At 45.1% G+C, this 23,376-nt stretch overlaps 1 protein-coding gene across 1 annotated transcript in view; it reads left to right on the plus strand.

Annotated features, from left to right (window-relative positions):
- The first annotated feature begins 379 nt into the window (after positions 1-379).
- LOC123772752 (golgin subfamily A member 6-like protein 4) overlaps positions 380-23,376 on the plus strand; it is a 185,133-nt gene continuing 162,136 nt past the window's right edge. Inside the window, exons 1-2 of the mRNA XM_045766121.2 lie at positions 380-676; positions 859-900. Coding sequence (XP_045622077.2) covers positions 397-676; positions 859-900 — 322 coding nt within the window. The 5' untranslated portion in view covers positions 380-396. The remainder of the gene's footprint in view (positions 677-858; positions 901-23,376) is intronic.

Here is a 23,376-nt window from a genome sequence, read left to right on the forward strand (position 1 = left end):
TTCCATTACTGTTTAACTATTCTCACGTTCACATTATTTGTCGGATCTTGTCTTGATCCTGTTTGAATAGAGGCGGCCTCTGTAATTTCTTCTTCTTTTAGTCCATTCCACATGTTGCCAACACATACAGGGTATGAGTAAGACCTTATCTTTCTTCTACTAATTTGTCTTTTCAACTTCAACTTATGTCCTCTTGGTCTTTCTCTTGATTTTTACTCTTTGAAAAAGCATGTGTAAGAAGAACTGAGCATGTTTAAAGATAGCTTCTAGTGGTTCAATATATTTATCAATGTGGGCGTTGAGCGCGGGTGTACTTAGTGCATGGTGGCCAGCCAGCCAGCCAGCAGTCATGCTGGGCGTTGGTTAGTGTGTAGTGTGATTGTAGCGGAGAGAGTCATGTCTGTCTATCTGCTGCCTCTCCTCTGTGTCCTGGTGGGCTGGTCGGCCGCCTTCCCGGAGGTCACCATGCACCACACAGAGGAGTTGGACTTGACACCTAACGTCATCCTCCCGGAGGCCACCATGGGCTACACGGAGGAGTTGGACTTGACAACTAACGTCATCCTCCCGGAGGCCACCATGGGCCACACGGAGGAGTTGGACTTGACAGCTAACGTCATATTTAACCAGATTGCTATACACCAGCTGCAGGAGGAGCAGCGAGGCGTCCAGGAAGGTGAGAATAAGAGCAAAGTTATGTACACAGTTCCTTATCACTTAATTAATGAGTAAGTAAACCAAATATCTGCTGCTTATATAAAAACATCACCATAAGGCACCAGTATACAAGCTCTAGGGCTGAATACATCATAGAAACACACGTAAGGATATGATCTTAATAGTAGCAATTGTTTACAGGTGTGAGAAGTATGCTGATGGTGATAGCCAACATGACTGAAGGTAAGGAGTCATATATAGAGTAAACGTGTCGATGTTTCTATGTCTATCAGTTTCGTCACTCGATTCAAGTCTGTTTGACTTCACTCAAGATTTTAGGCACAGAAAAGTGTACAATAAGATAATTGTTTAAATAATATTCTCTAGTTCCTGGTGCCATTATATCTCCATTTTGTTGAAGAATCTTGGGAATTAAACACTTTCATGCATTAGTCGCGATCCTGGTCGTCAATTCTTTTTCTTACGGTTACGCGACAGTGACTACTCATGGAGTCGCGAGAAAAAATATTTGTATAAAATCCAGTTATTATCCGATCAACTTGGGGATAGTTTACAAATGTTTGCCATGAAATTTACGTTTTCTCTAATAGCCGAACAGCTTATTAAAGAGAACGGCGTGGCAGTGAATCATCGTGGTAAAACAATTGTATTATTGACACCACGAGTATAATCGACGTAGTTTTTATATATGTTGCCGGTCGAACGCATCCTTATGTGACCTTTAATACTTATGTTCTTATAGAACATTCTTTTGTGAACATATTGGAACAAAAATGAAATACATACATCGAAAAATAATGTCAGGACAGTGAATTGAATATACATATAGGTATGTTCTTATAGACAATTCTATTGCGAACACAGTGATACCAAATTTAAATACGTACGCCTACAATTAGTGTCAGGACAGTCAAAAGAGTATACACTTTTCGGTCTTACCGCTTAGGCGCGCGAAACGCCGATAGCACATAGGGTAAGTTTTTTTCAGAACTCAGTGGGCACGAAAGTGTATTAAGTAGTCAGTCTTGTCGCCTTCAGCATCAAGCACAGCCTGTCATTCACAGACGATAGTACCTATAGTCACTACAGATGGACGTACACAGTACCTATAGTCACTATGGAAGGACAAGCATTGTACCAATAGTCACTATGGATGGACGAGCACCGTACCTACTGTCCCTCTATATGGATGTACATAGTACCTATAGTCATTATGAATGGACGTACATAGTATCCATAGTCACTATGGATGGACAAGCATAGTACCTATAGTCACTATGAATGGACGAGCACCGTACCTATTGTCACTATGGATGGGCGACCATAGCACAATCTTCCTCCCATCTGTTGTCAGAATTCCATGTATGAAGCTTGTGCTCTCATTAGTAACCCGATTTCCCAGGTCTTCAAACTTCCATTTCCGCCTTATTAGGAGTGCCACTCCCCCTCCCTGTCTGCGTCCTTTCTTTTCTTATCACCTGGTAGCCCTCTGGAAAGATTGCATCCGAGATCATGTCATTTATTTTAGTTTCCACTATTGCAACTATGTCAGGATCTGCCACACTCACTCTTTCTTTTATCTCTTCTGCTTCATTACATACCCCATCAACATTGGTGCACCAAACCTTGAGATTCTTCATGGAAACTCTGGTACCAGAGGTCGCCCTTTCTCTGGGATCTGGGGAGATCTGGGGGGTGAATGGGGGCTGGGGGGGATCTGGGAGGTGTCTGGGGAGTGAATCGGCTCTGGAGGGGCGCTTAGCATTGATGAAGGTAGGTAGGAAAGTCTGGGGTAGGGCCTAGGTAGGTAGGTCTGGAGTAATAAAGGCATGCTGGGTTTGAAGATTAGGGAGGGTCTGAGAGGCATAGAGGGGTTGAGAGGGAGCAAAAGGTTGAGAGTTAAATAGAGGTTGAGAGGTTGGGGGGGGAGAAGGATAGAGGGGGTGGGGGAAGAGGGGCGGATGGAACATGGATAATGACAGTGGGAGGGAGGTTGTATTAGTCAGGGGGGAACTCAGGGGTAGATGTGGGCATTGGAGCAGAAGGGGGGAAAAGGGAAATGAAGGAATTGTGGGTTGTCCCCCGTCCCCCACGGGGGGGGGGGTGTCCCCTGTCCCCCACGGGGGGGGGTGTCCATGTGTCCCCCTCGCAAGGGTAAGGCGGTCACATGGTAGAAGAGGGGATGAGGAGGGGTGAGGGTTGGGCGGGTTTTGGGGGTTGACGGGATGAGGGCTGGGCAGGTTTTGGGGGTTGAGGGGATGAGGGCTGGGCAGGTTTTGGGGGTTGAGGGGATGAGGGCTGGGCAGGTTTTGGGGGTTGAGGGGATGAGGGCTGGGCGGGTTTTGGGAGTTGAGGAGATGAGGGGGTCCTTGGAATGTAGGATGAAGCAGATGGATTCGAATACAATGGGGTCAGAGGGGTCTGGGGAGGTGTTTGGGAGATAAGCAGTGGGAGGGAGGGCTGATTTGGGGAGGGTGTGACCTGGGAAGCAGGCGTCGGCTCGTTAGCACGGGGTGAGGCACAGGGTTGGTTAGCTCTGGGGTGGGTAACTACGCTCAAATTTGACGAGGTGTGTTGAGGACGGCTCGCCTTGTGAGCTATGTGCTCATCTTTGGTCATGTATTTGTCAATATATATGTTGTACTAGTTTTTGCTATTTCTGATTAAGTGCCTGTGTTGCAGTATGTAGTCCACAGCCTCCTTGGTAGTGAACTGTACCAGGACAGGTAGTTTCATGTTACAGTTGTACGCCCCCATGCGGAAGTGGATTCCCACCTCATTCCCTGCCACTTCGGCTCTGATATCGCTCAAGATACCCTGTTACTCAAAATCTTCAATCTCCATCCTTTCCTTCCTTGATGATGCCTTGGCTTCAAGTAATCCATGGATTATGATTGACCTCCTCCTCAGTGAAGGGTCGTGCTGGTGGCCCCGCTCTTGCTTACCCCCACCCCTCCCACACTCACTACTCCATTCCCCTTCACTCCCCCTTCCCTTGCCATGCTACCCTTATTCCTGCCAAATTCAGTTGTAAGCCTAGTTATCTCACTTTCCCATGCTACTCTGCTCTTACTGATTTCTTCTTGAATATAGTCCATAAATTCTCGTTTTTGTCTCTGAACCTCATCCTGTATCTTATTAAAGATTTCACTTTTAATCCCCTGGATTAGATCATCTATCCAAACATCCCTCTTCTCTACAAATTTCCCAATCATTTTCTCCACAAACATATCCTCTTCTTCAATCATAATACTTCTGGACCTAGACACCCTTCCTGACCTAGATATTGATATAATCTAACCTTACTCACAGGGGGTTCCAATTACCTTACCGACCTGCTAAACACAAAATAGGTGAGTTAGTCTCCAAGCGTCTTACCACGTGGTGAAGGAAGGGTTGCCGCCAGGGGTGAGGTCACTGTCGGTCACAAGTTGAGGCTGTGAGGTCACAGTCAGTGTGAGGTCAGCTCCACTCTTAACACTGCCAATATTCGTTCAACAACTATTTTCAATTAAGCTAATTCTACTATATTTCTTCACTACCTTATAGTTTTAGTAAAAAAAAGGTTTTTCATTCACTCGTATATACTTTTCCACTTCGAAGTAGCCTGGTCACCCCTCCCACTGCACTAGTGACCAAAGAGGTCCCATACCCACGTCCGCTAGAACGACGGTCACAACACAACACGTGTGTGTGTGTGTGTGTGTGTGTGTATGTGTGCAGGTGTACAGGTTCCTGAGCCTACTGTGCTCTATCATATCTACACTTGAAACTGTGTATGGAGTCAGCCTCCACCACATCACTTCCTAATGCATTCCATTTGTCAACCACTCTGACACTAAAAAAGTTCTTTCTAATATCTCTGTGGCTCATTTGGGAACTCAGTTTTCACTTGTGTTCCCTAGTGTGTGTGCCTCTTGTGTTAAAAGCCTGTCTTTATCTACCCTGTCGATTCCCTTGAGAATCTTGAATGTGGTGATCATGTCCCCCCTAACTCTTCTGTCTTCCAACGAAGTGAGGTTTAATTCCCGTAGTCTCTCCTCGTAGCTCATACCTCTCAGCTCGGGTACTAGTCTGGTGGCAAACCTTTGAACCTTTTCCAGTTTAATCTTATGCTTGACTAGATATGGACTCCATGCTGGAGCCGCATACTCTAGGATTGGTCTGACATATGTGGTATATAATGTTCTGAAAGATTCCTTACACAAGTTTCTAAAGGCCGTTCTTAAGTTAGCCAACCTGCCATATGCTGCTGATGTTATCCTCTTGATATGAGCTTCAGGAGACAGGTCTGGCATGATATCAACCCCCAGGTCTTTCTCTCTCTCTGACTATTGAAGTATTTCATCTCCCAAATGATACCTTGTATCTGGTCTCCTGCTTCCTACCCCTATCTTCATTACATTACATTTGCTTGGGTTAAACACTAACAACCATTTGTTCGACCATTCCTGCAGCTTGTCCAGGTCTTCTTGACGCCTCAAGCTGTCCTCCTCTGTCTTAATCCTTCTCATAATTTTGGCGTCGTCAGCAAACATTGAGAGGAATGAGTCTATACACTCTGGGAGATCATTTACGAATATCAGAAACAGGATAGGTCCGAGTACAGAGCCCTGTGGGACTCAACTGGTGACTTCACGCCAATCTGAGGTCTCACCCCTCTGGTGTGTGTGTGTGTGTGTGTGCAGGTGTACAGGTTCCTGAGCCTACTGTGCTCTATCATATCTACACTTGAAACTGTGTATGGAGTCAGCCTCCACCACATCACTTCCTGATGCATTCCATTTGTCAACCACTCTGACACTAAAAAAGTTCTTTCTAATATCTCTGTGGCTCATTTGGGCACTCAGTTTTCACCTGTGTTCCCTAGTGCGTGTGCCTCTTGTGTTAAAAGCCTGTCTTTATCTACCCTGTCGATTCCCTTGAGAATCTTGAATGTGGTGATCATGTCCCCCCTAACTCTTCTGTCTTCCAACGAAGTGAGGTTTAATTCCCGTAGTCTCTCCTCGTAGCTCATACCTCTCAGCTTGGGTACTAGTCTGGTGGCAAACCTTTGAACCTTTTCCAGTTTAATCTTATGCTTGACTAGATATGGACTCCATGCTGGAGCCGCATACTCTAGGATTGGTCTGACATATGTGGTATATAATGTTCTGAAAGATTCCTTACACAAGTTTCTAAAGGCCGTTCTTAAGTTAGCCAACCTGCCATATGCTGTTGATGTTATCCTCTTGATATGAGCTTCAGGAGACAGGTCTGGCATGATATCAACCCCCAGGTCTTTCTCTCTCTCTGACTATTGAAGTATTTCATCTCCCAAATGATACCTTGTATCTGGTCTCCTGCTTCCTACCCCTATCTTCATTACATTACATTTGCTTGGGTTAAACACTAACAACCATTTGTTCGACCATTCCTGCAGCTTGTCCAGGTCTTCTTGACGCCTCAAGCTGTCCTCCTCTGTCTTAATCCTTCTCATAATTTTGGCGTCGTCAGCAAACATTGAGAGGAATGAGTCTATACACTCTGGGAGATCATTTACGTATATCAGAAACAGGATAGGTCCGAGTGCAGAGCCCTGTGGGACTCAACTGGTGACTTCACGCCAATCTGAGGTCTCACCCCTCTGGTGTGTGTGTGTGTGTGTGTGTGTGTGTGTGTGTGTGTGTGTGTGTGTGTGTGTGTGTGTGTGTGTGTGTGTACTCACCTAGTTGTACTCACCTAGTTGTGTTTGGGGGGTTGAGCTCTGGCTCTTTGGTCCCGCCTTTCAACTGTCAATCAACAGGTGTACAGATTCCTGAGCCAATTGGGCTCTATGATATCTACACTTGAAACTGTGTATGGAGTCAGCCTCCACCACATCACTTCCTAATGCATTCCATTTGTCAACCACTCTGACACTAAAAAAGTTTTCTTTCTAATATCTCTGTGGCTCATTTGGGCGCTTAGTTTCCACCTGTGTCCCCTTGTGCGTGTGCCCCTTGTGTTAAATAGCCTGTCTTCATCTACGCAATCAATTCCCTTCAGAATCTTGAATGTGGTGATCATGTCCCCCCCAACTCTTCTGTCTTCCAGCGAAGTGAGGTTTAATTCCCGTAGTCTCTCTTCGTAGCTCATACCTCTCAGCTCGGGTACTAGTCTGGTGGCAAACCATTGAGCCTTTTCCAGTTGTCTTATCCTTGACTAGATATGGACTCCATGCTGGGGCTCCATACTCCAGGATTGGCCTGACATATATGGTATACAAAGTTCTGAATAATTCTTTACACAAGTTTCTGAATGCCGTTCGTATGTTGGCCAGCCTGGCATATGCCACTGATGTTAAGCTCTTGATATGGCCTGCAGGAGACAGGTCTGGCGTGAAATCAACTCCCAAGTCTTTTTCTTTCTCTGACTCCTGAAGAATTTCCTCTCCAAGATGATACCTTGTATCTGGTCTCCTGCTCCCTACACTTATCTTCATTACATTACATTTGGTTGGGTTAAACTCTTACAACCATTTGTTCGACCATTCCTTCAGTTTGTCTAGGTCTTCTTGAAGCCTCAAACAGTCCTCTTCTGTCTTAATCCTTCTCATAATTTTGGCATCGTCAGCAAACATTGAGAGAAATGAGTCTATACCCTCCGGGAGATCATTTGCATATATCAGAAACAGGATAGAACCGAGTACAGAGCCCTGTGGGACTCCACTGGCGATTTTACGCCAATCTGAGGACTCACCCCCTGACCGAAATTCTCCGCTTCCTATTGCTTAGGTACTCCCTCATCCACTGGAGTTCCTTACCAGATACTCCTGCCTGTCTCTCCAGCTAATGTACCAGCCTCTTATGCGGAACTGTGTCAAAGGCTTTCTGGCAATCTAAGAAAATGCAGTCCGCCCAGCCCTCTCTTTCTAGCTTAATCTTTGTCACCTGGTAGTAGAATTCTATTAAGTCTGTCAGACAAGATTTACCCTCACTGAACCCATGTTGGCGATTTGTCATGAAGTCCCTTCTATCCATATGTGCTACCAGGTTTTTTCTCACGATCTTCTCCATCACCTTGCATGGTACACAAGTCAAGGACACTGGTCTGTAGTTCAGTGCCTCTTGCCTGTCGCCCTTTTTGTATATTGGGACCACATTCGCCGTCTTCCATATTTCTGGTAGGTCTCCCGTCTCCAGTGACCTACTTTACACCATGGAGAGTGGCAAGCAAAGTGCCTCTGCACACTCTTTCAGTACCCATGGCGAGATCTCGTCTGGACAAACGGCCTTTCTAACATCCAGATCCAGCAGGTGTCTCTTGACCTCCTCTCTCGTAATTTCAAACTCTTCTAAGGTCGCCTGGTTTACTTCCCTTTCTCCTAGCACAGTGACCTCACCTTGTTCTGATGTGAAGACCTCTTGGAACCTCTTGTTGAGTTCATCACACACCTCTTTGTCATTCTCTGTATACCTGTCCTCGCCTGTTCTAAGTTTCACTACCTGTTCTTTCACTGTTGTTTTCCTCCTGATGTTACTGTGGAGTAGGTTTAGTTTGGTCTTGGCTTTGTTTGCTATATCATTTTCATAACTTTTCTCTGCTTCTCTTCTCTTTCTTGTCTGGTGATCTGTTATTCCAGAAGTTCCTCCACGCCCTTTTGTACAGTTACTTTGCTTTCAAACATGCCCTATTAAACCCTTGGATTCTCTTATTGCTTCTCGGATTGCGTGCATAGGTTGAGCTCTGGTGCTTCCGGCCTGCCTCCCAACTGTAAATCATTTGTTACTAATCACAAACTAATTTTTTTTTCTCCACACACACACACACACACACACACACACACACACACACACACACACACACACACACACACACACACACACACACACACACACACACACACACAATTGGGAATCAAGGAATCCCCATAGAGGGGACGAAACGTGGGGAGCAAAATTAGTAGATGTTATAGACAGGAATTTCCTGACACAACATGTGAAGGAAGACACAAGGGAAAGAGGAGGAGATGCACCGAGCCTATTAGACCTGATTTTCACCCAGAACGTAGAAGATATCGAGAATTTAGAGCATGAAATACCTCTAGGGGCCAGTGACCATTGTGTCCTAGTCTTTGACTACATGATGGAATTCAAACTTATGACCATGGGACAAGAGATCTGGGAAAGGAGAGCTGACTACAGGAAAGGGGACTATATGAGGATAAGGGACTATCTGGGTGAAGTGCAGTGGGAGGAAGAAATTAGAGGAAAAACAGTCCAAGATATGATGGACCTAGTCATACAGAAATGCCAGGAGGCCGAAGAGAGATTTATACCAACGGTAAAGGGAAAAAATAAGAAGGAATATAATAACCCATGGTTTAATAGACAGTGTCAGGAAGCAAAAATGGCCAGCAGACGGGAGTGGAGGAAGTACAGAAGACAAAGAACAGAGGACAACAGAAGCAGATACAACAGAGCTAGGAACGATTACATTAACATAAGACGAACATCGGAAAGGGACTATGAGAACGATATTGCAATCAAAGCGAAAAAACAACCTAAGTTACTACACAGTCATATAAGAAGAAAAATGTCGGTGAACGACCAAGTGACAAGACTAAGGAAGACAGAGGGGGCATATACTGAAAGTGACAAGGAAATCTGCGAGGCACTGAATGCCAGTTTCCATGGAGTGTTCACTACCGAGCCTGAGCAGCTCCCATTGTTGGAAGGGGTTACCCTAGATGAAAGACTATCAGATATAGAGGTGACAGCAGAGGAGGTAATGAAACAGTTGACAACTCTAGATGCAACTAAAGCAGTTGGACCAGACAAAGTATCACCGTGGATACTAAAAGAAGCAGCACAGGCCCTCAGCGTGCCTCTGGCAATGATCTTTAATGAGTCACTTATGTCAGGAGAATTGCCCAGTTGCTGGAAGAAGGCAAATGTCGTTCCGATCTTCAAGAAAGGAGATAGGGAGGAGGCACTTAACTACAGACCTGTATCACTGACAAGCATCCCCTGTAAAATACTGGAAAGAATAATTAGGCTGCGACTGGTTGCACACCTGGAGAACATTAGGTTTGTGAACAAACATCAACATGGGTTCTGGACAGAGAAATCGTGCCTAACAAACCTTCTGGAATTCTATGATAAAATAACGAGGATAAGACAGGACAGAGATGGTTGGGCAGACTGCATATTTCTGGACTGCCAAAAAGCCTTTGATACAGTACCGCACATGAGACTGCTGTTCAAGCTCGAGAGGCAGGCGGGGGTGGGGGGAAAGGTCCTAGAATGGATAAGGAACTATCTAACAGGAAGGAGCCAAAGAGTTACGGTAAGGGGCGAGAAGTCGGACTGGCGAACAGTAACAAGTGGAGTACCACAAGGATCGGTGCTGGGACCAATTCTATTTCTTGTATATGTTAACGACATGTTTACAGGCGTAGAGTCCTACATGTCGATGTTTGCGGATGATGCAAAGTTGATGAGAAGAGTTGTGACAGATGAGGATTGCAGGATCCTCCAAGAGGACCTGAACAGATTGCAGAGATGGTCAGAGAAATGGCTACTAGAATTCAACACGAGCAAATGTAAAGTTATGGAAATGGGACTAGGAGATAGGAGACCAAAGGGACAGTACACAATGAAGGGGAACAGCCTACCTGTAACGACGCGTGAAAGAGACCTGAGGGTGGACGTAACACCTAATCTATCTCCTGAGGCACATATTAATAGGATAACGACAGCAGCGTACTCTACACTGGAAAAAGTTAGAACATCATTCAGAAACCTAAGTAAGGAGGCATTTAGGGCGCTTTACACTGCCTACGTAAGGCCAGTCTTAGAGTATGCCGCCTCATCATGGAGTCCCCATCTGAAGAAGCATATAATGAAACTGGAAAAGGTTCAGAGGTTTGCAACGAGACTCGTCCCAGAGCTACGAGGGATGGGGTATGAAGAGCGCCTGAGGGAACTGTGCCTTACGACACTAGAAAGAAGAAGGGAGAGGGGGGACATGATAGGAACGTATAAGATACTCAGAGGAATTGACAGAGTGGACATAGAAAAAATGTTCACACGGAATAGTAACAGAACGAGAGGACATGGATGGAAGCTTCAAACTCAGATGAGTCACAGAGATGTTAGGAAGTTTTCTTTTAGCGTGAGAGTAGTGGGGAAATGGAATGCACTTCAGGAACAGGTTGTGGAAGCAAATACTATTCATAATTTTAAAACCAGGTATGATAGGGAAATAGGACAGGAGTCATTGCTGTAAACAACCGATGCTCGAAAGGCGGGATCCAAGAGTCAATGCTCGATCCTGCAGACACAACTAGGTGAGTACAACTAGGTGAGTACACACACACACACACACACACACACACACAGCGCCTCCCTCCTCTGCATAGAAAACCCCCCTACCCCAAACCCTCCCTGCCCCCACTCAAATGTTCAGCCAAATCTCCCTCCCCCCACACCCAATCCCCACCCTTCTACCCTTCCCCTCCTCCCGAGTCCTCCCTCCCCCCCTTTCCTTCCCGTCCTCCCTCCCCTTTCACCCCATACCCTCCCTGTCCCTCCCCCTTCACTGGATCCCCCGCCCCTCATCCTTGTATCCTCTGAGACCCTGTTATCCACCTCACAGGTCCTCACACCCATGGAACAGCCTCCCCCACCAGCAGAACACTCACCAAGGAGGCGATTTGAGAAGGGACAGAAAAAAGTGAGCCTCAAAGCGATGTACACTAACATAGATGGAATTACAAATAAAGCAAATGAGCTTGGAGAACTGGTACTAGAGGAAAACCCAGACATAATAGCCCTCACAGAAACAAAGATCACGAAAACGATAACAAATGCAGTGTTCCCACAGGACTATTATGTTATGAGGAAAGAGAGGGAAGGAAGAGGTGGGGGTGGTGTAGCTCTGCTGGTAAGAAAAGGCTGGGATTTTGAGGAGATGGATATTCAGGGCTGTGAAGGTTTCAGTGACTACATAGCAGGTACTGTAACAAATGGAGGGAAAAAAATTATAGTCGCAGTCATATATAATCCACCACCAAATGACAGAAGACCTAGACAGGAATATGATAGAAACAACATGGCCACCATTAACATAATAGAAAGAGCAGCTTCTGTTGCTAGCAGGAATGGATCTGGACTACTAATTATGGGAGACTTCAACCATGGGAAGATAGATTGGAGGAACAGAGACCCGCATGGAGGACCAGAAACATGGAGAGCTAAGCTGCTGGACGTGGCAACAAGAAACTTTCTAAGCCAGCACACCAAAGAACCAACAAGAATGAGAGGAGAAGATGAACCAGCAATGCTTGATTTGATATTTACCCTAAATGAATGGGATATAAGGGAAGTTAAGATGGAAGCGCCCTTGGGAATGAGTGACCACAGTGTATTGAACTTTGAGTACCTGGTAGAGCTAGGACTTATCTCCCCCCAAAAAAGAACTAGGAATAAAAAGGCTGGCATACCGAAAGGGGAATTATGAACAGATGAGAAGTTTCCTAAGTGAAATACCTTGGGACACAGACCCCAGAGACAAGTCTGTACAGGGTATGATGGACTATGTTACCCAAAAGTGTCAGGAGGCAGTAAACAGGTTCATCCCGGCCCAAAGGGAAAAATCCGAGAAGCAACAGAAGAATCCATGGTATAATAGGGCATGTATGGAAGCGAAGAAACTGAACAAAAAGGCGTGGAGGAACTTCCGGAATAACAGAACACCAGAAAGCAGAGAGAGATACCAGAGAACCAGGAATGAGTACGTCAGGGTGAGAAGAGAAGCAGAGAAAAATTTTAAAAATGATATAGCAAACAAAGCCAAGACCGAACCAAAGCTACTCCACAGTCACATCAGAAGGAAAACAACAGTGAAAGAACAGGTATTGAAACTTAGAACAGGCGAGGACAGGTATACAGAGAATGACAGAGAGGTGTGTGAGGAACTCAACAAGAGGTTCCAGGAGGTCTTCACAATAGAACATGGTGAGGTCACTGTGCTAGGAGAAAGGGAGGTAAACAGGCCGCCTTGGAGGAGTTCGAAATTATGAGAGAGGAGGTCAAGAGACACCTGCTGGATCTGGATGTTAGAAAGGCTGTTGGTCCAGATGGGATCTCACCATGGGTACTGAAAGACTGTGCAGAGGCACTTTGCTTGCCACTCTCCATAGTGTATAGTAAGTCACTAGAGATGGGAGACCTACCAGAAATATGGAAGACGGCGAATGTGGTCCCAATATACAAAAAGGGCGACAGACAAGAGGCACTGAACTACAGGCCAGTGTCCTTGACTTGTATACCATGCAAGGTGATGGAGAAGATCGTGAGAAAAAACCTGGTAACACATCTGGAGAGAAGGGACTTCGTGACAAATCGCCAACATGGATTCAGGGAGGGTAAATCTTACCTTACAGGCTTGATAGAATTCTACGATCAGGTGACACAGATTAAGCAAGAAAGAGAGGGCTGGGCGGACGGCATTTTCTTGGATTGTCGGAAAGCCTTTGACACAGTACCGCATAAGAGGCTGGTACATAAGCTGGAGAGACAGGCAGGTGTAGCTGGTAAGGTGCTCCAGTGGATAAGGGAGTATCTAAGCAATAGGAAGCAGAGAGTTACGGTGAGGGGTGAGACCTCCGATTGGCGTGAAGTCACCAGTGGAGTCCCACAGGGCTCTGTACTCGGTCCTATCTTGTTTCTGATATATGTAAATGATCTCCCGGAGGGTATCGATTCATTTCTCTCAATGTTTGCGGACGATGCTAAAATTATGAGAAGGATTAAAACAGAAGAGGACTTTTTGAGGCTTCAAGAAGACCTAGACAAGCTGAAGGAATGGTCGATCAAATGGTTGTTAGAGTTTAACCCAACCAAATGTAATGTAATGAAGATAGGTGTAGGGAGCAGGAGGCCAGATACAAGGTATCATCTGGGAGAGGAAATTCTTCAGGAGTCAGAGAAGGAAAATGACTTGGGGGTTGATATCACGCCAGACCTGTCTCCTGCAGCACATATCAAGCGGATAACATCAGCGGCATATGCCAGGCTGGCCAACATACGAACGGCATTCAGAAACTTGTGTAAAGAATCATTCAGAACTTTGTATACCACATATGTCAGGCCAATCCTGGAGTATGCAGCCCCAGCATGGAGTCCATATCTAGTCAAGGATAAGACTAAACTGGAAAAGGTTCAAAGGTTTGCCACCAGACTAGTACCCGAGCTTAGAGGTATGAGCTACGAGGAGAGACTACGGGAATTAAACCTCACTTCGCTGGAAGACAGAAGAGTTAGGGGGGACATGATCACCACATTCAAGATTCTGAAGGGGATTGATAGGGTAGATAAAGACAGTCTATTTAACACAAGGGGAACACGCACAAGGGGACACAGGTGGAAACTGAGTGCCCAAATGAGCCACAGAGATATTAGAAAGAACTTTTTTAGTGTCAGAGTGGTTGACAAATGGAATGCATTAGGAAGTAATGTGGTGGAGGCTGACTCCATACACAGTTTCAAGTGTAGATATGACAGAGCCCGATAGGCTCAGGAATCTGTACACCTGTTGATTGACGGTTGAGAGGCGGGACCAAAGAGCCAGAGCTCAACCCCCGCAAACACAACTAGGTGAGTACAACTAGGTGAGTACACACACACACACCTGGAGCACCTGGCGCGAAAGAACTTTGTAACACAGCATCAACATGGATTCAGGGATGGCAGGTCCTGCCTCACAGGGTTACTTGAATTCTACGACCAGGCAACAAAAATAAGGCAAGAAAGAGAAGGGTGGGCAGACTGCATATTTTTGGATTGTCAGAAAGCCTTTGACACAGTGCCACACAAGAGGCTAGTGAAAAAACTGGAGATGCAGGCTGGAGTGAAAGGGAAGGTACTCCATTGGATACAGGAGTACCTAAGTAACAGGAGACAACGAGTCAGTGTGAGGGGTGAGGTCTCAGATTGGCGAGACGTTACGAGTGGAGTACCGCAGGGGTCAGTCCTTGGACCTATACTGTTTCTGATATATGTAAATGATCTTCCAGAGGGTATAGAATCGTTTCTCTCAATGTTTGCCAATGATCAAAAATTATGAGGAGGATTGAAACTGAGGACGATAGTAGGAGGCTACAAGATGACCTAGACAGACTGAGTGAATGGTCCAACAAATGGCTGTTGAAGTTCAACCCGGGTAAATGCAAAGTAATGAAAGTAGGTGGTGGAAATAGGAGGCCAAACACAGGATACAGAATAGGAGATGAAGTACTTAATGAAACGAACAGAGATAAAGATCTTGGAGATGATATCACACCAAACCTGTCTCCTGAAGCCCACATAAAAAGAATAACGTCTGCGGCATATGCGAGGCTGGCTAACATCAGAACAGCGTTCAGGATCCTGTGTAAGGAATCATTCAGAATCTTGTACACCACATATGTAAGACCAATCCTGGAGTATGCGGGCCCAGCATGGAGCCCGTACCTTGTCAAGCACAAGACGAAGCTGGAAAAAGTCCAAAGGTATGCCACTAGACTAGTCCCAGAACTAAGAGGCATGAGTTACGAGGAAAGGCTGCGGGAAATGCGCCTTACGACACTGGAAGACAGACGAGTAAGAGGAGACATGATCACAACCTACAAAATCCTCAGAGGAATCGACCGGGTAAACAAGGATAAACTATTCAACACTGGTGGGACGCGAACAAGGGGACACAGGTGGAAACTGGGTACCCACATGAGCCACAGAGACGTTAGAAGGAACTTTTTCAGTATCAGAGTAGTTAACGGATGGAATGCATTAGGCAGTGATGTGGTGGAGGCTGACTCCATACACAGTTTTAAATGTAGATATGATAGAGCCCAGTAGGCTCAGGAATCTGTACACCAGTTGATTGACAGTTGACAGGCGGGACCAAAGAGCCAAAGCTCAACCCCCGCAAGCACAAATAGGTGAGTACAAATAGGTGAGTACACACACACACACATTAGACTCATTCCTCTCAATGTTTGCTGACGACGCCAAAATTATGAGAAGGATTAAGACAGAGGAGGACAGCTTGAGGCTTCAAGAAGACCTGGACAAGCTGCAGGAATGGTCGAACAAATGGATGTTAGAGTTTAACCCAAGCAAATGTAATGTAATGAAGATAGGAGTAGGAAGCAGGAGACCAGATACAAGGTATCACTTGGGAGATGAAATACTTCAAGAGTCAGAGAGAGAGAAAGACCTGGGGGTTGATATCACGCCAGACCTGTCCCCTGAAGCTCATATCAAGAGGATAACATCAGCAGCATATGCCAGGTTGGCTAACATAAGAACGGCCTTTGGAAACTTGTGTAAGGAATCTTTCAGAACATTATATACCACATCTGTCAGACCAATCCTGGAGTATGCGGCTCCAGCATGGAGTCCATATCTAGTCAAGCATAAGAGCAAACTGGAAAAGGTTCAAAGGTTTGCCACCAGACTAGTACCCGAGCTGAGAGGTATGAGCTACGAGGAGAGACTACGGGAATTGAACCTCACTTCGTTGGAAGACAGAAGAGTTAGGGGGGACATGATCACCACATTCAAGATTCTCAAGGGAATCGACAGGGTTGATAAAGATAGGCTATTTAACACAAGGGGCACACGCACTAGGGGACACAGGTGGAAACTGAGTGCCCAAATGAGCCACAGAGATATTAGAAAGAACTTTTTTAGTGTCAGAGTGGTTGACAAATGTAATACATTAGGAAGCAATGTGGTGGAGGCTGACTCCATACACAGTTTCAAGTGTAGATATGATAGAGCCCAATAGGCTCAGGAACCTGTACACCTGTTGATTGACGGTTGAGAGGCGGGACCAAAGAGCCAGAGCTCAACCCCCGCAAGCACAACTAGGTGAGTACAACTAGGTGAGTACATGGGGCCTCGTAGCCTGGTGGATAGCGCGCAGGATTCGTAATTCTGTGGCGCGGGTTCGATTCCCGCACGAGGCAGAAACAAATAGGCAAAGTTTCTTTCACCCTGAATGCCCCTGTTACCTAGCAGTAAATAGGTACCTGGGAGTTAGTCAGCTGTCACGGGCTGCTTCCTGGGGTGTGTGTGTGTGTGTGTGTGTGGTGTGGAGAAAAAAAAAAAAGTAGTTAGTAAACAGTTGATTGACAGTTGAGAGGCGGGCCGAAAGAGCAAAGCTCAACCCCCGTAAAAACACAACTAGTAAACACAAAACACAACTAGTAAACACATATACACTCACACACACAATTCCAATCTACTAAAGTGGAAGCAGGGAAGACCCCCTTAATTATAGACCTGTATCATTGACAAGTGTAATAGTCAAAATATTGGAAAAAATAATTAAAACTAAATGGGTTTTAGTTTTTGGGATCTTTGTCTAGATCTTCAAGAAGATCTAGACAAACTGAAAGAATGGTCGAACAAATGGTTGTTAGAGTTTAACCAAAGCAAATGAAATGTAATGAAGATAGGTGTAGGGAGCAGGACGGCAGATACAAGGTATCATCTAGGAGATGAAATTCTTCAAGAGTCAGAGAGAGAAAAAGACTTGGGGGTTGATATCATGCCAGACCTGTCTCCTGCAGCCCATATCAAGAGGAAAACATCAGAGGTATATGCCAGGCTGGCCAACTTAAGAACGGCATTCAGAAACTTGTGTAAGGAATCATTCAGAACTTTGTATACCACATATGTTAGGCCAATCCTGGAGTATGCAGCCCCAGCATGGAGTCCATATCTAGTCAAGGATAAAACCAAACTGGAAAAGGTTCAAAGGTTTGCCACCAGACTAGTACCCGAGTTGAGAGGTATGAGCTACGGGGAGAGACTACGGGAATTAAACCTCACTTTGCCGGAAGACAGAAGAGTTAGGGGAGACATGATTACCACATTCAAGATTCTCAAAGGAATTGATAGGGTAGATAAAGACATTCTATTTAATACAAGGGGCACATGCACTTGGGGACACAGGTAGAAACTGAGTGCCCAAATGAGCCACAGAGAAATTGGAAAGAACTTTTTTTTAGTGTCAGAATGGTTGACAAATGGAATGCATTAGGGAGTGATGTGGTGGAGGCTGACTCCATACACAGTTTCAAGTGTAAATATGACATAGCCCAATAGGCTCAGGAACCTGTAGACCTTTTTAATGACGGTTGAGAGGTTGGACCAAAGAGCTAAAGCTCAACCCCCGCAAGCAAAACTAGGTGAGTACAACTAGGTGAGTACACACACACACACACACACACACACACACACACACACACACACACACACACACACACACACACACACACACACACACACACACACACAGAGGCGGGACCAAAGAGCCAGAGCTCAACCCCCGCAAGCACAATTAGGTGAGTACAATTAGGTGAGTACACACGCACGCACACACACACACAAGGCAGGCAAGCAGGAAGGTCAGCACCCACTACTCCTGCCCCCCCCCCCTTCACACACACACTCAAGTACGCACACACATTGTCCACCATAGGGCTTTTGACACCTATGTAACTAGATTGACTAGTGATCAGAGTATATACGAAACCTCTCTCTCACCCTCCTCCTCCCAATTCTCCTACCTGTTCTCTCCCTTCTTCCTCTCTGGACAGACTCCTTTCCTCCCTCTCTCTCTTCCTATCTGTTTCTCCCTAACTTCCCTCCCTCTCTCTTTCCCTCCTCTGTTCCATCTTTTCCTCCCCCCCTCCCACCTCCCTAATATACACACACAAATACACAGACACTCATACTCCTACCCCTCTCTTACCTTTTCCCTCCCCCCCATCTCACTCTCTAATAACACTCCAACCACTTTTCCACACATATATATATATATATATATATATATATATATATATATATATATATATATATATATATATATATATATATATATATATATATATATTTATATATATATATATATATATATATATATATATATATATATATATATATATATATATATATATATATATATATATATATATATATATATATATATATATATATATATATACCACCTTTGGCTGGAAGAAGGGGGACCCATAGCCTCGGAGGAAACCACACATAACGCATTGGAGGGAATGTAGGTCCCCTCCAATACAGTTTCTGTGTGCTTTTCTCCTACCACCCCCTTCCTTTTTTTTTTTCCTTTATTGTGTATTTAAAGGTTACAAAACATACAAGACAAATGCCTAAAGGTTATGGATCTCTTGAAGCTCCTCCGCTTCTGGACAGGAACCGAGGACGCAGCAAGCATTTCCCCTCTGGATCGCCACACTGAGACGCTGAAATAAAAAACTGGAAGCCCTTGGGTCTCTGGTGACGTCAATGAGCTTGGAACCCAATTCCTTGAGAAATCCCAAGGCACTCTTGCCCCAGGGGCCATGCGTCTCAGACGCTATGGGAACAAAGAGGTATTGACCTTCCAGTCGCCTGTACTTGAGTGATTTTGCTGTTTCCCTGTGGTTGGCCGCCCCACCTGCTTGATCAGCTCCGAAGTGTACATAGGTGTCAGCCAGGGTGGATACACATGTGTAGTCCCACACCAACTGTCTACCCTCCTTCCATGGGCATATGGTGATGCCATCAGGGCGAAGTGCGGGGAAATCCGGGTTTTGGACCCCTAGGATGCGAGGTTCTCTCTCCGCTGGGCACCCAGCTGAGACGAGGCTTCTCTTGATGATGTCATTGACCTCGTTGTGTCTTGCATGCCAGCCCTTTGTGCTTCCGCAATGCAACCCATGCAGTCCGTATTGGTCTGCTTCCACCCTGTTGCAAATACACTTGTATTCAGTGTGAATTGGGGCACCAAGGCGGAGGGCCACTGCTACACGAAGGGATTCTGGATCTAGGCGCGTGCCCATTGCTGACATGGGTACTGCCAGGAGGAAGTCTCCTGCATGGGGGGCACGCACTGCTCTGAGGCGGGCTTTCTCCTTGTCTGATGTTGCGACGCTGAGCATGGCATCAGCTACTTTTTCCACTAGAGGGTGGTCCCAGCCGGACTGTTTGTGTTGTTTTGTTGGCTCTATAATGGTTGCTGGGGCTGCAAGAACATCCCACTGATTTGAACATTCAGTGAAAGCAGGATCGTGTATTCCTGCTGAATCTCTCAGGGTTGCAGGTAAAATATCTCTGATGAGGTCGTGCGATGCATGAGAGGAGGAAAGGAAGGCTGGTAGAGCAATTTGGGAGGCTGTGCGGACACCAAGGCCGCCGAGTCTTACAGGAAGGGTTGCTTGCTCCCACTGAGAGTCGTCCAATGGCAGGTTCAGGACTTTCACCAGCATGGACCTCAGAAGGGTGTCATACACATTTAACTTAGGGCTGCTGTAGGATGGAGAACATCTCAGAAAGTAGGTCAACTTAGGGAGAGACAGGCATCTTGTAAGGAGAAAGAGAGCATCATGGGCATCAATCTTGTCAATCCTGTCCTGCATTCTCTTTAGGTCAGTGATTTTTGCAACCAGGACCTCCTCGATTGCTCGTGGGCCAATGGGGGCACCCAGGAGAGTGCAGTCCGGTGGCTCGACAACGAGAATGTCTGGAAGAACATTTTGTATTTGCCCAGTGATGTCTGGGTTGCGGGAGATTATTTCACATTTGGATGCATAATTGAGAATGAGGCCTAAGGCTGCTCCCTGCTCCTGGATTTTCCTTATATCCTCCAAAATGGTTTCCGGAGTTCCAGCTAGAGTGCCATCATCCAGGTACCAGATGTTTAGCTCGCTTGTCAGACTATCAGTGACCTCTTTGATAGCTAGGCAGAAAAGGAGGGGGGCTAAGGGGTCACCTTGTTGGACACCTTCACAGGAGTTTATTTCATGCTCCCCAAAAAGAAGCTTAGAGTCCCCACTGTAGCACGATCGGATGAATGGGTAAAGGGGACGGAAATGGTTGTGTACAGCCCTGAGGACAGCGTCTCGTCTGACTTGATTGAAGGCATTTTTGAAGTCAAGCTTTACTAGTGCCTTCTGGTCCGGGAAATCAACAATGTAAGCCCGCGCTGCATGTGCTGCAGCTTCACAACCTAGGGGAATCCCAAACCCGAGCTGATGAGGTTTCAGCAAGGTGGCTGCTTCCTGGCTGATAGATCTCACTGCAGCCTTAGCTACAAGGCGTCGGATATATATATGTATATATATATATATATATATATATATATATATATATATATATATATATATATATATATATATATATATATATATATATATATATATATATATATATATATATATATATATATATATATATATATATATATATATATATTATTAAATATGACCGAAAAAGTAAGATTAATAATTCTAACACGAATTTTCTCTATCTTTCGTACATTTCTTTTCACTGTTGGTGGTAAGTTAAAAATCAATTCTCCAAAATTCATTTTTATTTCTAGTCTGACGCGACACTTGAGCTCGTTTCGTAAAACTTATTACATTTTCAAAGACTTTAGTTTACACATACACAACTGAATAGAACTTACACATCTCCGATTTGTTTATATCTACATTTAAGTGAGGTGGATGGGGTGAGGTGGCATTAATAGGGTATTAATTTCATCAACACAAGACAGAACACGAAACAATGGGTATTGAATGGAAGTAATTATAGAAAGCCTATTGGTCCATATTTCTTGATGCTTCTATATTGGAGCGGAGTATTGAAGTGGGTAGAATATAGTTGTGCATTAATTGGCTGTTGATTGCTGGTGTTGACTTCTTGATGTGTAGTGCCTCGCAGACGTCAAGCCGCCTGCTATCGCTGTATCTATCGATGATTTCTGTGTTGTTTGCTAAGATTTCTCTGGTGATGGTTTGTTTGTGGAAAGAGATTATATGTTCCTTAATGGAGCCCTGTTGCTTATGCATCGTTAAACGCCTGGAAAGAGATGTTGTTGTCCTGCCTATATACTGTTTTTTTAGGCTTACACTCCCCAAGAGGGCATTTGAAGGCATAGACGACGTTGGTCTCTTTTAAAGCGTTCCGCTTTGTGTCTGGAGAGTTTCTCATGAGTAGGCTGGCCGTTTTCCTGGTTTTATAGTAAATCGTCAGTTGTATCTTCTGATTTTTGTCTGTAGGGATAACGTTTCTACTGACAATATCTTTCAGGACCCTTTCCTCCGTTTTATGGACTGTGGAAAAGAAGTTCCTGTAAAATAGTCTAATAGGGGGTATAGGTGTTGTGTTAGTTGTCTCTTCAGAGGTTGCATGGCGTTTGACTTTCCTTCTTATGATGTCTTCCACGAAACCATTGGAGAAGCTGTTGTTAACTAGGACCTGCCTTACCCTACAGAGTTCTTCGTCGACTTGCTTCCATTCTGAGCTGTGGCTGAGGGCACGGTCGACATAAGCGTTAACAACACTCCTCTTGTACCTGTCCGGGCAGTCACTGTTGGCATTTAGGCACATTCCTATGTTTGTTTCCTTAGTGTAGACTGCAGTGTGGAAATCTCCGCTCCTTTCCATGACTGTTACATCTAGAAAGGGCAGCTTCCCATCCTTCTCCATCTCGTAAGTGAAACGCAAAACAGAATTCTGCTCAAATGCCTCCTTCAGCTCCTGCAGATGTCTGACATCAGGTACCTGTGTAAAAATGTCGTCAACATACCTGCAGTATATGGCCGGTTTCAATTTCATGTCGACTAAGACTTTTTGCTCCATGGTACCCATGTAGAAGTTTGCAAACAGGACACCTAGGGGAGAACCCATGGCGACCCCATCTACTTGCTTATACATGTGTCCATCAGGGCTCAAGAAGGGTGCCTCTTTAGTACAAGCTTGGAGTAGTTTCCTTAGACTGTTTTCTGGTATGTCAAGAGGAGTACAGGCCGGATCATGGTACACTCTGTCGGCTATCATCCCGATTGTTTCATCCACAGGTACGTTGGTAAACAGAGATTCTACATCCAACGAGGCTCTTATCCCTGTGGCCCGTGTACCCCGCAGCAAGACAACAAATTCCTTTGGAGACTTCAGGCTGAAGGCGCAAGGGACATAAGGAGTCAGCAAGCCGTTGAGTCGTTTCGCCAGTCTGTACGTGGGTGTGGGTATCTGGCTGATGATTGGCCGAAGTGGGTTTCCAGGCTTGTGTGTCTTGACATTTCCATACGCATATCCAGGTTTATATTCCCAATTATCATTGGCAGGTGGAGTCCAGATTTCGCGCAGTTGTGGCTAAAATGCTTTGATAAAGACTGGGTTATAATTCTAGGGAGCTAAATATTATTACTTTCTTGTCTTACGATGATAAACGAGAAATGGAGATGATTTTAGTTCTCTCCATGGAATTCACGCGTGACGTTAAATTTATTACTGGATAACAGTTGTTACTGGAAACTCTCGATTTGGCATTATTTGGGAGTTATGTTATCGGTAAATAATTATCACACGGAATACTGCTGATTTTAGAGAATCACACTCAATTCTCTAACACACTGGATATAAATGTGTTGAACTTGGTAGAATCTGACGCAATACTGGCGTTTGGTTACGTAAGAATTCCAGCATTATTGTACAGATACAATTATTAGTTCATGTGAACACTACTGTTAGTTAATTTTAGTTACTACAGTAATTAGTATATTTTAGTAATAGTTAATAATAATACAACAGTATTGTATTAGTGTTGGAAATTTCCAACAATGAGGGATAGTAGTGTACATAAGGGCCAGTAGTATACATTAGG

Source organism: Procambarus clarkii, chromosome 50, assembly GCF_040958095.1.
Source record: "Procambarus clarkii isolate CNS0578487 chromosome 50, FALCON_Pclarkii_2.0, whole genome shotgun sequence".
NCBI lineage: Eukaryota > Metazoa > Arthropoda > Malacostraca > Decapoda > Cambaridae > Procambarus > Procambarus clarkii.